We start from the raw sequence: 20,111 nt of genomic DNA, 5'->3' as shown, positions 1-20,111 counted from the left end.
GTAAGATGTATTTGATACGTTCTTCGCTTGTCCCTGGGTTCTAAAAATATGGCTCTGATTTTTCCAGAAGAGTGTATTCAAAATAAAAGTTTTCATCGTCCAGAAAATTCACTATCTATAATGTATAAGGGTTGGTGGGGTCAAAAATAATATCGAAAAACGTAATTAATTAGAGTAAATTTACTTTTTTCTTCTGTCCCCTTTTTTTCCAAAAATTGAAATAAAAATGAAAAAGTTACAAATTTCCTTCCACAAGACCAGAATTCTATTCCAATCAGCAGCATTCGACGCATTTCACTTACAGCACTCCTGATGCAGATGAAATGGAGTTTTTATAAGATGCTTTAATAATTGGTCATTTGAAGTAATAAAAATGACGCGTTCTTTAGAAAAAGTAACAAAGTTGTTTTATTACTGGTTAACGACCAAACAAATCAAATAAGAGCTTGTAAAAACTCCTTCCCGTCCCTCCTGATGATGTTTGACTACAGATATCTGTAAAGCCCGAAGGGCTAGATTTGCGGCTTTTATCGAAAAGTGAAGCCTAGGTTTGGAAGGATTTCCTACCAAAGTCACTTGACTAAAATATGCAATTTCACCGGTTTGAGAGATGTGAAATAGCGTTTGCCGCGTACGTTTTTTGATCTCGCGCTCCGAAAACAATTAAAATGCTAGATCCTATCCATCGGCACGAAATTTAAAAAGTCAAATTTTTGCTTCACTTTTTTTTGCTGGAGAAAGCTTAAAGTTGCCTATCTAGCCCTTCGGGCTTAGATATCTGTGTGTTTGACAATTGTCTCGAAACGAGGCGAATGCTTCGTAGTGTAATTTATGAAAAGATAAAAAAACTATATAAGAACATAAGGCTTCGATGGCAAAAATGCTAAGAACAAGTTAAGAACATTTTCAGGAATAAGAAAAGACAAAAAGTTTTATCTTACTTTCAACATTTTCAGGCTTTGCAAACTCTAAAACACCCAATTTCTTAAGAAAATGGACAAAAATTCTCAAAAAATGGTGAGAACATGTTAAGAACATTTTTAGGCTTAAAACTTAAAAAGTTAAGAGCATCCGAAGGCTTCAAAAATTTTGGATGCTCTCATAAAAAATCGTGTACTATTCTTCATCAAACTCTGATAATTAGCAATCACTTTCGGACATTGTCTCAAGTAATAGTAAACCTTCTCTAGACATAACAAAATCTTTGTCAATATATAATAGGCCACGTTGGTCAAATTTCGAATTCCCTTCATCGTTACTGTTAAAAAAAGATGCTCGATATTCTGTTAAAGCTTGATTGTTCGTAACGAAAACGTCATCGTTCTCGCTACTACAACTCGACGACACCGATACTTTTACTCGGTTCTCGTCGGTAAAAACGTCGCCTATATCGTGTTCAATATCCGTCACCGTGATTTGTGGTATCGTTAAACTTCGTTTTTTGACGGGAATATTTGTCGGTGGAACAGTCTTACTCCGTCGCCTAGACGTTCCATTTTTAGGTAAACTGTCTGATCGGCTTTTGTTCCGCTTTTTCAGTGAAGACTTTGAACCGGTGGAAAACGTCCGGGAAATCCGTTTCCGAAATGTTTCTGGTGTCCAAACGGAATAGACAGAGTCTGCAGTACTGCCACGTATCTCCTCCGTTTCATAAAATTGTCTTTTGAAACATACATTAGTACAACAATTTAAAACCTCTTTTATACAATTTTTATAAAGAATACGGAAACGTGGGTGAATTCCGTATATAATCGGATTAATTACGGAATTAACGTATGTTAACAAATACGCTATTAGATAATGAGTTTCATTTGATAAAAGTGATTTACCCGTTATAGCGATATTTAACCAAATGATATGATAAGGTAACATACAAACTGCAAACACAAGAATAACACAGATGAAAAGCTTCAACAGTTTCGTTGTCTGTTTATGTCGATCTATCGCCGTCTGTGAAACGTATTTATGCGAGTGTTCCCCGTCTTCCCCCGTAAGGGAAATGAAACTTTCACGTATTGCATCTAAAAGTGACCGTGATCGACGCCGGGTGCTGTGATTTGGGGCTAACGAATTATTATCGACGGATAAAAGACTTTGCCGGGCGTATTCTCCACTCTCCCGTTTTCTAGCGTCTTGACGTTTCTTACTCCCACGATGCATACTCTCCGCGTTTTTGATGACGCTATCGTTTTGGTGTTTGATCCGTATCCACGTTTTAGCGTATAACGCAACGATGATGGGAAGAGGAGCGCCGTATTGAATCACGAATAAAAATATAGTATAAATAGTGCTAGTAGAATCTGACCACGTCTCGTCGCATATAATGACGCCGTCATCTTCCGTTAACGTCAAATGAAAAGCATACGGGACGACGCAAGCGAGAGCGTACACATGCACTATACCAAGCGTAAGATGTGATTTCGATTTCAGGGTACGGTACCGGAACGGATATGAAGCCGCAAAGAAGCGGTCTACGCCGATCATAAGTAACGTGGTGACGGCAGCAATTACGGCGTAGGTTGATACGGGATATAGTAAACGGCATCCGATCTCTCCTAGTACCCAGGTTCCTAATGTCTGGTTAATGATTTCGCCTGGAATACCTGTAATAACGATTACTACGTCACACAATGCTAGATTTAGAATCAGTTGATTGGTCAATGATTTACGCATGCGTGGTGTCTTTAATATAGAAACAATCAAAATTACGTTTCCAAGCAACGCGAACGTTAAGATGATACATAAGATGCTTAATTTGGTTTCCAATGACAATCCATCTGACAAACCATTTAGAGCTTCGGTTACCGTGATATTGGTATTAGAGATTCCACCATTTTGTCTGGTTGAGCTGTTGTTGAATGTAGTCACCATTTTTAATAACTTGCGACTAGAGAAAAAAGGATAAAGTATTTATTGACTTTTGTAAATTTTAACACTAAAGGCTTGGGAACACTAAAAGTTTTTTTTCGCGTTGATGCAATGTATCATGCTCCATCCTACAAAAACAAGAGAAAAAGTGCGTGTCTCATGATTTATCTTCTTGTTTCATGGGACAAAAATTTAAGGAAATACCCAAAAGACACGCTGATTTCGTCCCTTGGACAAAAGTGAGATCTCACTTTTATTGGTAGAAAGAAAAATGGGGTAGAGACACGAGAAAGCGTTTCTGGTTGGTGGGACGGAGCATGTTGCATTGCACCAACGCGAAAAAAAATTCTCGTCTCCCAAGCCTTAAAAGGCGTAATACTGTAGTTGTTGGCATCGTTGGTGCTCGATTCCCACAAGGAATGTTAATCACTTGGCAAGTAAATTCAAGAAGCTTTTCTGTGATAGACTAGTAAACTAGTCGTTGAAAACAGACCTATATAATACAAAAAATCAAGCTCCAAATAAAAAGAATCGAAGGGATGAAGTTGCGTGTCTTTTCTGAATTTCAACGATTAGAAGCTACTTCCCTCAAAAAACGTTGTTTAATTTTACAACATTTTTTAGGTTTTTGAGAATCCATCCAACTTTTTTGACTAAATGATATTTCATAGTAACATTGAACATGGGAACATATAAATAAATGAGCATTTCTAAAAACGCAATAAACAGAAAGAAAAATAAATGCAATCCCGCACGGGTCAGACATACAGAAATCTGTATGTCTCTCCTTACGATTTTAGGCGAAGAAAGAAAGGCGTTGGAAGTAGCTTCTAGTCGGTTATTTTCCTTTTCTCTCACGCTGAATGTCAGTGTTTACATTATTTGATTGACAGTTTTATTATAAGGTTATAGGTAATAACCGACTAGTTTACTAGTCTATTTCTGTGACTGTGTTAAGTATCGATTCCACAATACAACGTGGATGGGTTGGGAGTGCTGACCTTGTTCCTTAGTGGTTCACAACGGATTAATGCACTCATCCAAAAAAGTGTTTCAAAAGATTGCAGGCAGTATAAACTATAGCGCAGACGGTTCTAAGGAGAAGCCTCCTAGACCATTCAATACAGAGCCGGGTGTCCCCTGTTAAATAGAAGCCATATATATAGGAGAAAAGTTCAATAAAACCAAAGACTCTTGGGAGATTGAAGACCTTTCATCATGTCTAAATATTATGACATGCTGATATTTTAAAGTATGTTAAAATAGTTATATTCTAAAATTTATTATAAATCTTTATATATTTTCTAACTAAAAGTCGCTACTTTTATATTGTAAAAATTGTAGTTAAAACTTTACAGAATTCGAGGCACTTCATAATCTTGTTAAACAAAGGAATGTCAATAAAACTCAAATACCAGGTTAAAAAAACCCTTCAGAGGATATTTCTTTTTCGCAGAAAACAATGACACGAACAGTTCGGTCTTTTCAGGTCTTTTCATTACATTCGACGACCACTTAACCAGATTTTCTTTCACAATTTGTCATCATTCTATCCACATTCCTATCTATTCACTCGCTTGTTGCCTACTAGAATTTACCGCAAAGATTCAAAAAATTCTCTCCTTAAATCTCCCCTCTAAACTTACCTATGAAATCAGACAGCAGTTGCAAGCTTTCTCATAAGAACTAGTAAAGCTTTTATCAGTCTCGGATGTTCTTATTTTTTCGACACTTTGAGACTATAATTGTTCTTATTTTGTTCTTATTCCTATGGCAAAACAGAGGTACTGTAGGTAGAATAAAATTTCCTAGCTAATGTTCTTAAATTGTTCTTATTTACTAGCATTTTTTAAGACTCATTGTTCTTATAAAAATGTTCTTCTGAAGAAAGAGTGTGTAATAATCTGTTTCTGTTTACGTTTATTTTTGACGCGGAAAATCTTGATTCTTTTTTCGTATTTTTGCAATATTGCAAAACATCATAGAGGTATAAAGAAACAGGAGAAGTAAGCTATTGTAACCAAGCTCGCCCTCCGATTAAAAAAGTTACGATGTATGCATGCTCATAATCTCATATATATCGTGCATTTTTAATGCTCTTTTATCCATAGGTGAAATCTTATTGGCTCATTTAAGCTTTAGAAATTAGATGAGACGAGTTTCATTGTTTCTGACATCAGTGTAAGAAAATATTTGGACTAAAAAGACCTGTAAACTTGGCAATCCTTCATCAAATGATAAGATTTTTCGATCAATGTTTTCTTTAAGGTGACCTCTATTGCTTGATACTTTCCTCCAAAATTCTCCAGCGACTTTATGTCTACAAATTGAGTCTGAGATCGTGTGTGCTTATAAAGAACTTTTCATTTTCTGGCATGAGAAAATATCTTTTCAAAACTAAATTGAACGGATAGCGAAATGGAACATAAACTTGTTTCGTGGACGAAGTTTTATCTAATTTTCGTATATTTAAAGGCTAGAATCTTCAATACTGATTATTAGAATGTTCAGCGCAAACTTGAGTTCAACTAAAAAGTCTTATTTCATCGGGCGAGCTTAGAATTTCTTTTGATACATTTTATAAAAGAAATCAAAAGACTTTAACGACCAATTACCGACACATTCAACTCCTGTTTTTCTTTATACCTCTATGAAAACATATAGCGGTTTTTTTTTTAATAAGCAGCTTTATCAATTTGGGACATTATGTAGATAAAACCATTTTTCTATGTTAGATACTCAATAGATATGAATATCTACTGTTTTTGAGCCCCAATCTATGCAGTATTTCCTCATATGATCGCCACAGCGCTCTTTGAGAAATTTTAAGATTTTAAATGCGATATTCTTAATGTGAGAGCGATGCTTTTTCAGAATTCAAAAAGTTGAAAAGGCACTGATTCACGGAACGTTGGTATCTTAGAGAGTGTTGTGCTTGTAAAAAATCTAAGAAGCATTATTGAGAAATTAATTATCCTTTTTTTTGAAAACTTGATGAGAAATTGCATAACGTATGCAAGAAAAATATCAGCAGAAAATCTACTGCCGGCCACAGATGCTGTTTTTCTTTCTCTAAAGTTGAGTAAGATATTTTTCATACTAAGCTGACACACAACGTTATTTTAACATCCATCTAACGTCCACAACGTTATTCTAACATCCATATAACGTCCACAACGTTAATTTAACATCCGTCTAACGTCCACAACGTTATTCTAACATCCATATAACGTCCACAACGATATTCTAACATCCATATAACATCCACAACGTTATTTAAACATCCATCCCACGTCCACAAAGTTATTTTAACATCCATCTAAAGTCCACAACGTTATTTTAACATTCATCTAACGTCCACAGGATGTACAAAACGTTTAAATGCATTACTATTTGGGAGTCATAATCCTTATAAAGGTGTTGGCTATAAGTAGGTGTTTTTAAATCTTGATGAATTAGATTTGTTGTTTTTATACAAATGTTCATTTGATATTCCGAAAATTTGCACGACCTTCAGTCCAGAGCAATGCGTGTCATATTAAATTTCAACATCTGGTACCAGATAATACAAATGCTTAGCTTGATATTAATCGCCATAGTTTAAAAAATTTAAAACACGAAAAAAAAGTGAGATTAAATCGACATCCAAAATACCACGCAAATTTTAAGGCTTCAGATTTTCTTACTTGAGAAAGGTTTAAGATTCAGCTTTAGCCTTCGTCTCGAAAATCAAATGTCATCAACCTCCATTCTTTTAAATGGATGGATAACCTTAGCAGAAAAACATTGTCTTTCTCGATAAGCTCGGACCCTCTGCACGGAGAGATAAAAACCAGCATACCTCTAAGGCAAGACCAATTTAATGTGTTGTTCTACGGGCTTGACCGACCCTGCATTTGCTGCAAACGTAAAAGTAATAATATTGGATTTCCTATGCCACAAATTTCTAATATTAGTACATTTAAAATATTTACGCTTAATGTTGAAAACAATCTAGGATCATGAATTCTATGCACGAAAGATTTTATTACAAACTCCATCAAAGATGAATGATGAATTTTCCATCAAGTTTATTTGAAAATATTACTTAAAGCCTTATTACCTTCCATGATTAATGAAAATCTTACCTTTATTTTACCGACCGACCGACTCATATTTTGCTAACGATTTGCCCGTGGAACAACAAATAAAATTGGTCTTGCTTAACTTTCAAAAAGCCACAGAACGGAATTTAGAAAAATCCTGAATTTTGTTATTTCTTATTTGTCAATAACAAAAGATAACTAATTGAATTAATTTTTTTTGAAAAAGAAAAATTGAGAAATTATAAACCCTATTGGCTTTTTTTGTTCACAGTGTCAATACCAAAAGGAATCGATCCATAGTTTGTCTCTCATAAAGTCAAAGAAAACTCAAAAACCTTTTGTAAAGAGTGATGTACACGTTCTTTTATAAGAACATCTAAATTTTTGAATCCTTCCCATGTTTTTAATTTTTAAGCCTAAAAATGTTCTTATATGTTCACCATTTTGTGAGTATTTTTGTGCAATTTTCTTAAGAAGTCAAGTGTTTTAGAGTCCACAGCCTTAAAATGTTCTTAACTTGTTCTTAATAGTTTGGCTTTCGAAGCCTTATGGTCATAGTTTGTTCTTATAAAAAAACGTGTAGAAAGCCAAATTTGACTTGATAAAGAAAGATGATAGACAGACACCGAAACAAACTTCAAATAAAACTTGACAGCAACGTTTTTTTATAAGAACAAACTATATAAGAACTGCAAAAGGCTTCGATGGCAAAAATGTTAAGAACAAGTTAAGAACATTTTAAGGCTTTGTGGACTCAAAACACCCGTTTTCTTAGGAAAATGGTCACAAAATGGTGTGAATAATGTGACAGTAGAGATATTTTGAGAAAATATCACTCATCCCAAAATAAACAATCTACATTATCCATTCAAGTCCAACGTGCTTACGCAGGAATAGACCATGAAAAGACCTTCTCTAGCTACCAGCATTCAGTCAATGGAAAATCATCATATACCATTCACGTTGAATAGATTTACGCATGAAGATCATCGAGGAAAACGGACTGCAACCCCGTTAGCCCAAGCGTGACTAATATCTTACATACCACTGACACACTGAGATAATCGAGAACAAAACCAAGAGACTGAATCAATCTACGCACAACACTGAAAGATTTATGAACTGGGATCGAGGAAGCAATCCCAACCAAATGAATGGACGCGGACAACTAAACCAACGTGACTATTGATCCCAGGCTCTAAATCCAGTCCTCTAAATACTCATAGAACTAAAAACTATAAATACCGGAATCACAAAATCATTATTGGAGTCGGAGAGCGTGCTGGGAGTCGGAGAGCGTGCTGAGAGTCGGAAGCGTGCTGGAGAGTCGAAACATGCTGGAAAGCTAGAGAGTTACGAACCGTACTATTAGTAAAGAGACTTGTTACTGATTTAGATCTGGAACCTTCCATAACATCAATTGGAGATATTATCGTGTTATCGACTTTTTAGACAACTATATTAAGGAACAGTTATTTGGAGTTATTGAAATATTAGTGATCACTTTTATGTAAATATAAAATTCATTCGGTCGAAGTTACTATCGTCCAGTTACTATCTTCTTAAATTGTACTCTTTCAGGGTACACTGCGCCTCGGGGTTTAGTGAAACTGTCTGGTGAAATATCCAGGGAGTTCCACACCTAAATCTCCGTGTGCGACAATAAGAACATTTTAAGAACATTTCTAGGCTTAAAACCCAAATAGTTAAGAACATTCTAAGGCTTCAAAAATTTTGGATGTTCTTATAAAAACTTGACGGTAATACAAGGAAACCAAAAAAAAAACATGAAATTCGTTGAAAAAAAAAACATTATCCAAGACGCTAGAAATAAAAAAGATCGTGTCAAGATCCTTCGGAGATAAAAATTTTAAATTCTTCAGTTTAAATAATTTGACAAACATTTCAAAAGTTTCTCTGAAAATACTTGTTATCTGATTAGAACAAACTTTATAAGAACATTAGACTTTGATGGTCAAAACTAAATAAAACAAGGCTTTTAAAATACCTAGTTTTTTAGGAAATTACACAAAAATAATCACAAAATTGTGAAAATAAGAACAGGTTAAGAACATTTTTTAGGCTTAAAACTTAAAAAGTTAAGAACAATCTGAAGGCTTCAAAAATGTTGAGAAAAATCGAAAAAAGTGAATCCTATGTTACATACAAACACTGGCATGAATCCCCTACTATACTACCGTTTTCTCTGTCGCGTTCTAATCCCCCGAAAATTTCCATAATCTAAATTAAATCTTTTTCAACAAACGCGATATCTTTACCACCCCTTTAGTTATCATTTTCAACACTTAAAATTTGGTCATTAAACTTCCATTAGTACCCAGACAACACACAACGTCAAAACAACGTCCATGTGACATTCATAACGTCCAAATGACGTCATTTGAACGTTAAAACGTTAAAACGTTGTGTGTCAGCTGGGAGGTGTGTGTATTGAATAAACAAAACCAACTTCCTCTGGTCTTAGTTTAGGTAGGCTACGTCATATCTTCCTTCGATTCAAGCGTAAAGGCCGGTCTCCACTTGCGCGCGCTGCGATCGCACTTCTTCGAGCAAAGCTTCCACGCTATTGGTCAAAAGAGAAATGAAGCAACTCCATTGGTGCGATATGACGTAACGATCGCGCGCTTGAAAAAAAAGTTGAAATACATTCAACTTTTTTTCCAAGCGCGCTCTGCGTTTTTATGACGTAATCTTTTCTCCAAGCAAAAATGATTGAAGCCAAAGTTGCGATCGCAGCACGCGCAAGTGGAGACCGGCCTTAAAACTCCTACAAAGTAAGGCCTAAAAGACTGGAGCTGTCTATTGTGTAGTCTAAGTTTACAGAGATATTTTTGAGTCGTAATAATACCGGGTGCAGCAGAAAAAACTTTGGACGTTTGGCGAGCCACTGAGGCCGAACAAAGTCTTGTTTAGACTCAAAACCACTTTTATTAGAAAGAGGACATGCTAACTTAAATTTTGCGGTATAACTTTATAAGTTTGGTCAAGTAGTTGTCAAGTTATAAGCTTTTGAAGTTAAAATTCACTTTTCGAAAAGTGTAAAAACACGTAATAAAAGGGTATTAAATTAAGCATTTTTAAGCGTTTTCGATAAGAATTTTTTTCAAATATTTCTAAAAACTGACTATTTACTAAAAACTGACTATGTTGTAAACGAAAACTACTTTTAAAAGTATTTTAACAATTAATTATGTCGTAAAAGTCGTTAAATAAGTCAAATACTGAGCTATTTTTCATTATTTGCATAAATTTAATACACCTTTTTTTACGTGTTTTTTACACTTTTCGAAAAGTGAATTTTGACTTCAAAAGCTTATAACTTGACAACTACTTGACCAAACTTAAAAAGTTATACCGCAAAATTTAAGTTAGCATGTCCTCTTTCTAATAAAAGTGGTTTTGAGTCTAAACAAGACTTTGTTCGGCCTCAGTGGCTCGCCAAACGTCCAAAGTTTTTTCTGCTGCACCCGGTACTTAACTTCACTTGCCTCCCAATCAAAATCTATGTCAATCGGCGAGGGCAGTAACCCCTGGGTTTATGGTCTTGACAAAGATCTTTTTTAAACACCCCCTTCTCACAGACCCAGTAGGATCTTTTCAGCTGGGGATAAAAATAACGGACCAAAACTCGATGGGGATTGCTATTCTCGTGTTTTTATGGCTGGGGTTTGAATTCCATTGTTCTCGAGCCAAAAAATTCAGTGGTATGGAAAAAATATTACGAAATTTAGCAATGACGATTTTCTTATCTGATTATTTTTAGTGATGACAAAAATCAAAGCATAATTTTCCAGTGGGAACGATATTTTTACCAATTTTCCAGAGTGGGAAGGGGTCCCGGTGAGTCTGTGAGAAGGGGGTGTTTTAAATACAAAAAGTATTCAAAATTCTTACCTTTTTGAAACAATAATTGCTGGAATTCGAATTTTAATATTAGCTAGAGTTCTCATCTTGAAGTCGGTACGTTGGTAAAATGCATGTAGTACCGCAAGTGTCAGTTGTTAAGAAATAGTTCAACAATGTAAGATCTTTACTCAAAAATGTTCTCTTTTATCACCTTTCTCAAATCCAAAACTTTCAATTTTAGTCTTTTCCTTATTATATACTTGTTTACGATTTGAATTTTCAGTTATTATTTGAATTAAAGCTTGTTTTGATGTTTTTCGTCGGTCAACAAGCCCCCATTTCATTAAAACACAGGACAAATATATTTTATCAGGGTGGATAAAAGTGTAAACCGTCAAAAAGTTGGTTAAAGCATTGTTGAGACAAAATTTGAAATTTTTCATATCCAAAAACTGGGTCAATCTTTCAAAAGGTAGGTGTTTTGGAGTCCTTCTTCAAGAAAAATAAGTTTGGAACATTTTATGAAACGGGTACCAAAACTGAAAGAAGGAGATCCGAATAAAAATTGTGGTAAATATGAGGTTTTCACGCTTCTTGAGAGAAAAATACACGTTTTTTATAAGAACAAACTACATAAGACATAACACTTTCATTGCTAAAATGTGAAGAACAAGTTAGGAACATTTTAAGGCTTTGCGGACCCTAAAACACCTATTTTCTTAGAAAAATGGATAAAAATACTCACAAAATAGTGAAAATAAGAACTGAAATGTTTAAGAACATTTTTTGGAACATTCGCAGGCTTTCAAAATTTTGGATGTTCTTATAAAAAAAAACGTGAAAATCATCACTTGAAATAAGCTAAACACACTTCAAAACAACAAGCTTGAAAAACCGCAAAACAGCAATTGAACGGGAAAAAAATAGCAAAAATCCAGAGAGACCAAATGCTATAACGTTTTCATACGATCTCACACATGAAATGCAATTTTCCAATCCCTCAGTCGATGACCCCGGCACACAGGCGAAATTGGGTACGGGGACGTGCCGCTGGTCAGGGTCCCTTTTTAGGCTCTGAAGATATCTGACAGAGTCCAATTTCTCGTCTACTTTTATCCATTTTGGCCACTTTTCAGGGTGGAAAAATAGGAAAACTTTTCGATTTTTCTTTCTGACAGGGTCCCAAATTTACCAAATATCTGACAGGGTCCATTTTTCAAACTCCAGCGGCACGTCTCCGTCGGCCGTCAAGGTCAGTGCCCCGTCTCCCGGGAGATGACCTAGTGGGAATTTTTCTACCCTTGACAGTTCTTTGAATCAATATGATGCCCCGTGACAGCAACCTGGCGAACCTGATAAAAAACCTTCCCCGGTGAAATTTGATGTTATGGGTTTTGTGACCCTTAGTGGGACCGGGAAGGTCCAACATAAACAACATTCGAAGTAGCACCTTTCAAGAACCTCTTTAATCTTACAAAAAATATATTAATCTTATTACCTTTACAAGAAATATATGATATATTTACTCCATCTGACATAATAATTTTAAAAACTTTTCCTTGACTTGTATTCTTTGTTGGAGATATAATTACCTTAAGAGAAGAAATTTTGACGAGAAAAAATTTCGGCGAATTTGGCAAACTGCTTAAAAAATTTGCCAAATTCACCAAATTTCTTTCCGCCAAATTTAAATTTATAGGCCACTCGCCATAATTGATTCTCACCAAATTTAAATTTATTTCACACTTGTCTCTATTTCTCCTAAAAACCCCTTTTTCGTCCTTTTTAAGCTTAAATATTCAACAAAAAATGGGTCGTTCGCCAAAATTAATTCTCGTCAAATTTAGAAAATTTCATTAAATCGCCAAAATAAATTCCGTCAAATTGCACCAAAACCAAAATTTCTGCTCTTAAGGTATGTCTGATGTAAAAATGCAACGAACTTCGAACACGAACAACCGCAGGATAACTGTTGTAGTCAGACAACGGCGTCAATAACATCATTGAAAACATACATTTTTATTATACGTTTTTCATACGAACATCAAAGATTTTTGAAGCCTTTAGATGGTCTTAACTTTTCGAGTTTGAAGCCTAAAAACGTTCTTAGCATGTTCTTATTTACGCAATTCATTTTGTGAGTATTTTTGTACGAAATTGAATGTTTTTGAGTCCAAGAAACCTTAAAATGTTCTTAAATTGTTCTTAATATTTTGGCAATCGAAGCCTTATGTTCTTATATAGCTTGTTCTTAGAAAAACGTGTAGCATCATACAACCATTATATATTAGATGACAAACAAACATCTCATCAACAAGTATACTTAAAATCAACAGACAAAGTAAATATTTGGTCAGCGAAATCGTGGACGAAGGTGAAATTGACACAGAGCATAAACTGTTGGGCACCCTTCACATTTTTTTGTAAGAATATCCAAAATTTTTGAAACCCTCAGATGTTGTTAAATTCTTCAATTTTAAGCCTAAAAATGTTCTGAAAATGTTCTAATTTTGACCATTTTGTGGATAATTTTAACCGTTTTCCTAAGAAATAGGGTGTTTTTGAGACCACAAAGCCTTAAAATGTTCTTAACTTGTTCTTAACATTTTGGCCAGCAAAGCCTTATGTTCTTATATAATTTGTTCTTATAAAAAAATCTGTAGCATAAACTGTTGGGCACCATTGAGTTTCAAGCCGAAGGCTAGAGGTCAATCTCTAACCTTTCTCAGGCAAGAAAAATTGAAGCCTTAAAATATGCGCCGTATTTTTGATGACGGATTGAATCTAGCAATTCCTTTGTTTTCGAGTGATATATTTTTCAAAATGAAGCGGTAAATTTTAGTTTCAATCTGTCATTTGTGTAAAAACCAGGCGGGTCGCTCAAGGCCGCGCAACTTTGGTAGGATTTGTTGGCTTCAAATCCTACCAAGGAGATTGACCTCTAGCCTTCGGCTTGAAACTCAATGTTGGGCACCCTATGCGTAACCGATTATTCTGAGCGTATCTCCTTGTCCCCTTAACATAAATAGCTCTATCACCCCCCCCCCCAACTTCTAGTTCTAGTACGTACCGAAAGTAATGTTGACCCTCGACCACCTGAGCATTTTTTTATAAGAACAATCTATAAAAGTAGAACATAAATCTTTGATGGCCAAAATATCAAGGACAAGTTGATAGATAATATTTCAAGGTTTTGCAGACTCTAAGCACCCGATTTCTTAAAAAAATGGACAAAAATACTCAAAAAATGATGAGAATAAGAACAACTTGAGAACATTTTTAGGCTTAAAACTCAAAAGACTAAGAACATCCTAAGGCTTCAAAACTTCTATCGTGATCGTTACTAATTGTGGAGAAATCAAGCTATCACCAGGCTAAAAAGTCAGTTAAAAAAAAAAAAAACATCTTCGCGATCTCAGCAAAACTCGCAATACAGTTGAAACTCTCTAATTCAACGACGTCTATTCGACACGCTCCATTATTCGATAATATTTAAAGTCGCCGCAAACAAGAAACTCTGATAAAAGACGCTCTTATTCGATGAATAACTAATCGCCCTTAAAAATCGAGTTATAAGTGTTAACTATAGCTAAAAAATCTTCTATATTTATCTATAGATAAGTCAATTTTTGCTCGAGTATAAGTTAATCCATCCTCGAGTATCCCGTACGAGCCGATGGAAACTTTCTTATGAAAACTCTTTTACTCTATAACTCGAATGTCTCCTTAACTCGAACAAGTTGACAATGTCAGTTAACAATGCCTCATAAACCTTACTCCTTAACTCAAAATTTCCTTAACTCTCAATTTGTGTTTTCCCGTGCGTGTTCGAGTTATGGAGATTCCACTGTATTTCTTCAACATGAGCCAGTGATTATCAGGTCCAACCAATCATTTGATAGTTATACAAGCTCTAATACCTTTTTGTATGTTTTTTTTCTTTAAATTGAAAAGTAACGTTTTGGTTGTTTTACATGATGACAATGTAAACAATAACAGTGACATAATTCGATTGCTCTTATTTACATGTCAGCTTTATTTGATTATGTGAACTCAGTTTTCAGAATTATAAAAATTTCCTATAAAAAATTCATATAAAAAAGTCGCCAAAAACGACGAGTAGAGCTTTGTAGACATTTAAAAAAATATGCTTAAGCGTGCAATATTCAGCCGATTCAGCCTTTACTTGACGTTTTTTTGTGACTTTTTTACATGAACCTGTTGACAGGAAATTCGTGTATTGCCATGTTAACTGAATCATATGTACCATCGTTCTGTAGCCTGTACCAAACTCTTCCTCGCACGAAAAGAACCCCGACGAACGGTCTGTTATAGACGATGCTATCGTCCGTATAATGTATTATTATGATATAATATAGTTTGTATATTATCTAAAACGTAATATGTTTCGCGGCGGATAGAGTCTGTGTTTACTGTTGACAACAGCTACTCCCGTAAAAAATTCCCGTCTTCACCTTTGTTCCTCTTAGATGAAACTCGTCTTAGACTATAGCATAGTCTAGGTCTGTTATGGTTAGGTTAAAAAGAATAATGTTCTTTTTATGAGACATTTCATCGCAAGTCTCTGCCGTGGAGTGGTTTTACATTTTTTAGCATGCCAACTGCTTCAACTAAGGTTCAATTTTCAAAAAAGCAATCCTACTCACAAGTTTTTTTTACAGATTTTGTGAATTTTTTTACAGTATCACCTGTGGGATTTCGGGGTGATACAGGATGCGCTATCTTGGATAAGATCTCCTCACTTTTAAGAGATGTTTTCAACTGTTTCTTTCCGGGATAGGCGGCTAAAAATTTTAATAGAGTTTTTTCTAGGGGAACGGAAAATATCTTTTATTGACGTAAAAACAAGTGAACTTACCGCAAACTATCTTTTAACTGACAGAACCACTATCCCGCTTGAAAGTGACAGTAGAATCAATTTTCTATAGGAAATTGGGTGTTTTAGAGTTCATATAGCCTTTTATTATAATGTTCCATAGTGTCATCCAGGGTTTGTTCCCCCCACCAAATTCTTGATTTTTTTAAATCTCCCTCCTCTTTTTTTCCCCCCTATGACTGAGTTTTTTCGTTTCCCCCTCTTTTTTGCTTCCCCCCCCAGAAAATTCTGAAAATATCAGTTCCCCCCATATACCCGTATAAATATCTCAAATTTCAACCTGACACAAACGTAAAATTTTGCTGCAAAAGAAATACTAGACAAAATAGAACGAAAATTGGTTAATTTTTCAATCATGATCTAATCACATGATATCATGTGGACTGACCTGGTTGCTGAGATAAAATTGAAGTGATTTTACACTCCCCCCCCCCAAAAAAAAAATTGCCAACTATCGATGTTTTCCCTCCTCTCTCCCCCCCCCCCTTTACTATTCAAATTTTCATTTCCCCCTCACCTATTCAAAATTGGAAAATTGGTTCCCCCTCTTTATAAAAGGGAGGGGACTATGTGTTCTTAGCTTCTTGGCCATCGAATTCTTATATTCTTATGATGATGTATTCAAAATGACTAAATAACTAAGGTTCCAGTTTTTGAACGCATTTTTTTATATAGATTCTAATGAGAAAGCAATAGACATGACAACATCTCATTACATGTTAAGAATTCGGTTATTTGAAGCAGTCACGTGTTAATTGATTTTGAATCCTAAGTCGTGACATGCTTTTCCTGATGAGAATATTCACAGATGAAAACTAAAAATTCAGAAAATTGAGTTTTCGTGAGCATCATAGTTTAGCTTTCTCTTATCTGATATTTCGATGGGCGTATTTGCGGCCACTCATGCTAGAGTTCTAAAGGAAAGGGGCTAATCCAATATTAAGATCAAGCCAAGATTAAGATCATTACACGTTATTTTATAAGAACATCCGAAACTTTTAAAACCTTCGGATGTTCTTAACTTATTCAGTTTTAAGCCTAAGAATGTTCTTATCTTAAAAGAAGATGCGGTTGCGTCGCATAAAAGATGTCACGGATCCTAAGGATTGGCCCCCTACTAAGAGTAATCAGAATTGAATTCCCATATCAACTTAGTACTACTTACTTAAACTTTCTGCTCCCAACGCGGCCTTTGATATCCACGTTAGATTGTAAAATCCCATAAAAATGACGAGATGAAAAAAAGAGAGAAATACTCACTACATCATCTGGCATTCTTCTTTGAGAGTTGTTGTTGGTTCGTGTAAATGGTTTTCCAAATCTCGTACATTCGATCTTCGAAACAACGTTATCCCATGTTTACATCTGCAACTTTCGTAATTTTCCTGAATTTTCATTGACGTTTTCCAACTCGTCAATACTGATGACGCAATCATTTTGCTTATGTGACACATTTTCTTTATCTTTTTACTTCCAAAAGCAACTTCGTGTATTATTGACTATGTTTTCTTAATTTTCTAAAACAATATAAATATAAACGTAGAAATGACCTTTATCGTTTTACGAGCAGCAAGAAGATCTAAGAATGTCCTCTACACCTTGTTTAACCCCTATTAAGCCCAAGCTTTTTTTCTAGCCCCAAGGGGGGGGGGGGAAGGGGGGGGTATTAGACTCTACCACCCTCGATTATCTTTGTTCTAGTAGAGTTATCAATGTGAAAATTAGTACAGATGTTCTTCATTAAAAAGTAAAAGAAAAAAATTTATAACAATATAGTGTAACATACATACTACACTTGTCGGAACAGAAAGACCGAAAAAAGCTTCACAATTCGTTTAAGTGAAAAATAATTATCCTATCCCCATTGAGATTTCAATATGAATTTTAATCCCCATTGAGAAAAAAGTTCCACCGCGGGGCTGCGAGACAGGGGTGTGTAAATCATATGTTTGAATTTCGGTCGAAAAATGACAGGTAAAACAAATATCACTGCACACTTAAGGCAGGTGGACTTTAGATAACCCTGATTATCTAAAAAAGAGATAAGTATTATTTGGGATTTTATCAATGCTGTTAAGAGCATATCTAAATTCTAAAATCGTCAGATCTCAAAGCCAATTGGATATTGAAGAAATAAGAACAGCAATATGAGACAAAAAAACATTATGTGAATTGAATTGAATTTCTTGTATTTTAAAAATACTTCCGTATGGAGCACTGTACCGACATTTGTTTTCTTATTTAAAAAGGAATGAAATAGAAATGAAATTTTTTGAAAATCCTAAGAAAACAGAATAGACAAGTGAATAAAAAAAATGAAAATTGTAACCTTGAACACACCTATTAATTAGCCCTTAAGCGACATCGTCGACTTTAAAGGGGTTTGGTAATGAATTTACAAGGATATGACGTCACGTTCTTTGTCTATAAGGATGTCAATGCAACAACTTTTTGACGTCATTCTTCCCTGACAAACTCGAACCCAGTTTCCTCACGTTTTAATGGCTGATGGCTGATGGCTACTCGCAAGTTTCCATGTGTTTCTTCAGACTATCTTTCCTTGAAAAGGAATTACCACAAACATTGCATGAGAATTTTGTCCCTTTATGAATTTGTTGGTGTCTGTAGAGACAACTACTTTGGCTGAAACGGTCTCCACAAATTTCACACTTAAAAGATTTGATCTTCTTGTGTACTGTATTGATATGAGCATCGAGATCTCTCTTTCTACTATATTTAGAGTCGCATTCATGGCATTTAAGTGGCTTTAATTTTTTATGGACAAAGTCTATATGTTGTTTAAGATAAGATTTGCATCCATAACTAACACCACACTGATCGCAGGAATATTTTTTAAGTCCTTTATGAACAGTGTCTTGGTGTAATTGAAGATGGTCTTTGCGTGAAAAATCTGTATCACAAGTATTACATTTGAATGGTTTAAGGTTCTTGTGTATTGCGTTGATGTGACGTTTCAATCCTGCACTCATAGAAAACTTCATACTACACTGAGTACAATGGAAAGGTTTCAGTTTTTTGTGAACGATATTGACATGAGAGGTAAGGGAATACTTTGTTATGAATTTCGCAGAACACTGGTCGCATTTAAAGGGTTTAATTCCTTTATGTTTCAACGAGTGCCTTTGAAGATATTTGTTATATGTAAAACGTTCACCACATTCTTGACATTCAAACGGCTTTATACCTTTATAAACAACATCCTGGTGTTTTTTAACTTCATATTGCATCGTAAAACTTTTACCACATTCATCGCACATGTGTGGTCTTATCTTCCTATGCACTCTGTCAACGTGTTTTTCCAGCTCCTTCTTTGATGACAATGTCTTACCACATTCCTTACATATAAAAGCTTTTAAGTTCTCGTGAGTTTGATCAGGAAGATCGTCCATACATGGCGAGTCACTTTCAGTGTGAATTAATTGATGTTTCATTAATGATCTCTTACAATCAAAAGATTTACCACACTTTTGACATTCGAAATGTTTATGTTTAATCTTCTTTTCAATGGACAATGCAGTTTTCTTGGTAGTTATATGGTTTGCAGCTCCATGTAAGGATCGTTTGTGTTCCTCAAGGTAAGTTTTGTGTGTAAAAGTTTCACCACATTCCTGACACCTGAATGATTTCTTTCGATTGTGGATACGATTTCGATGTACATTAAGTTTAACTCTCAATGTAAAACATTTACCACATTCTTTACATTTAAAAAGCTTAATTCTACTGTGGACCATTTGACGATGTTTTATTAAATCTCTTTTACGTTTAAGACTTATAAAACATTTGGAACACTTAAACTTCTTGAACGCGTCAGTTTTAGACTGTTCTCCATACTTCAACCCTGGTGTTTTTTCGTTTGATTCTGCTCCATCATTGCATTCGATTTTAACCATTGGAATACTTGGTACTCTATCACAAACAACAATTCCTTCCTTCAAAGTCAATGATAATGTTTGTGGAAACTCATTTCCTTCAGTTTCGATTACATCTTCTTCTATTTTTATTTCAATTATATCACTCATTATTATTTAGTTGCGTTATCTCTGAAAATAAAGTAAGTAAAAGAAAAATATGAATCTGATACAGACAAATACAGTAGACGTAAAATTATTTGAAGCTGGAAGTTCAAAGGGGCCATCCACATAGTACGTACGCAGTGAAGGGGGAGAGGGGGCGTATGTCTATTGCTTTAATGACGTCATTTCTATTGTTCACTATGTACAAGGGGGAAGGGGGTATCGAATATTTAAAAACATTTTGAGTACGTACTATATGGATAACCACAAGGGAGAACTAAATGAACAAACTAAATGAAGCAATTTCACATAGTCCAGAAAGCCCAATTTTAGGCACATTTTGGCCCATATTTGCCCAAA

General features: G+C 34.9%; 2 protein-coding genes across 2 annotated transcripts; both read right to left on the bottom strand.

Annotated features, from left to right (window-relative positions):
• Positions 1-481: 481 nt before the first annotated feature.
• LOC136813821 (beta-1 adrenergic receptor-like) lies at positions 482-17,230 on the bottom strand. The gene is made up of 2 exons (XM_067070307.1): positions 16,978-17,230; positions 482-2,887 (listed from the first exon to the last, which is right to left on the bottom strand). Exons 1-2 carry the CDS (start codon positions 17,169-17,171, stop codon positions 1,141-1,143), a joined length of 1,941 nt encoding a protein of 646 aa, XP_066926408.1. The 5' UTR covers positions 17,172-17,230; the 3' UTR covers positions 482-1,140.
• Positions 17,231-17,923: 693 nt separating this feature from the next.
• On the bottom strand, positions 17,924-19,886 carry LOC136813819 (zinc finger protein 160-like). The gene has a single exon (XM_067070304.1). It carries the CDS (start codon positions 19,755-19,757, stop codon positions 18,237-18,239), a length of 1,521 nt encoding a protein of 506 aa, XP_066926405.1. The 5' UTR covers positions 19,758-19,886; the 3' UTR covers positions 17,924-18,236.
• Between the last annotated feature and the right edge of the window lie 225 nt (positions 19,887-20,111).

This window comes from Clytia hemisphaerica, unplaced genomic scaffold (assembly GCF_902728285.1).
Source record: "Clytia hemisphaerica strain Z4C2 unplaced genomic scaffold, Clytia hemisphaerica genome assembly, whole genome shotgun sequence".
NCBI lineage: Eukaryota > Metazoa > Cnidaria > Hydrozoa > Leptothecata > Clytiidae > Clytia > Clytia hemisphaerica.
Note: the sequence above shows the minus strand (reverse complement) of the source record. Positions and strands in the feature narration are given on the sequence as shown.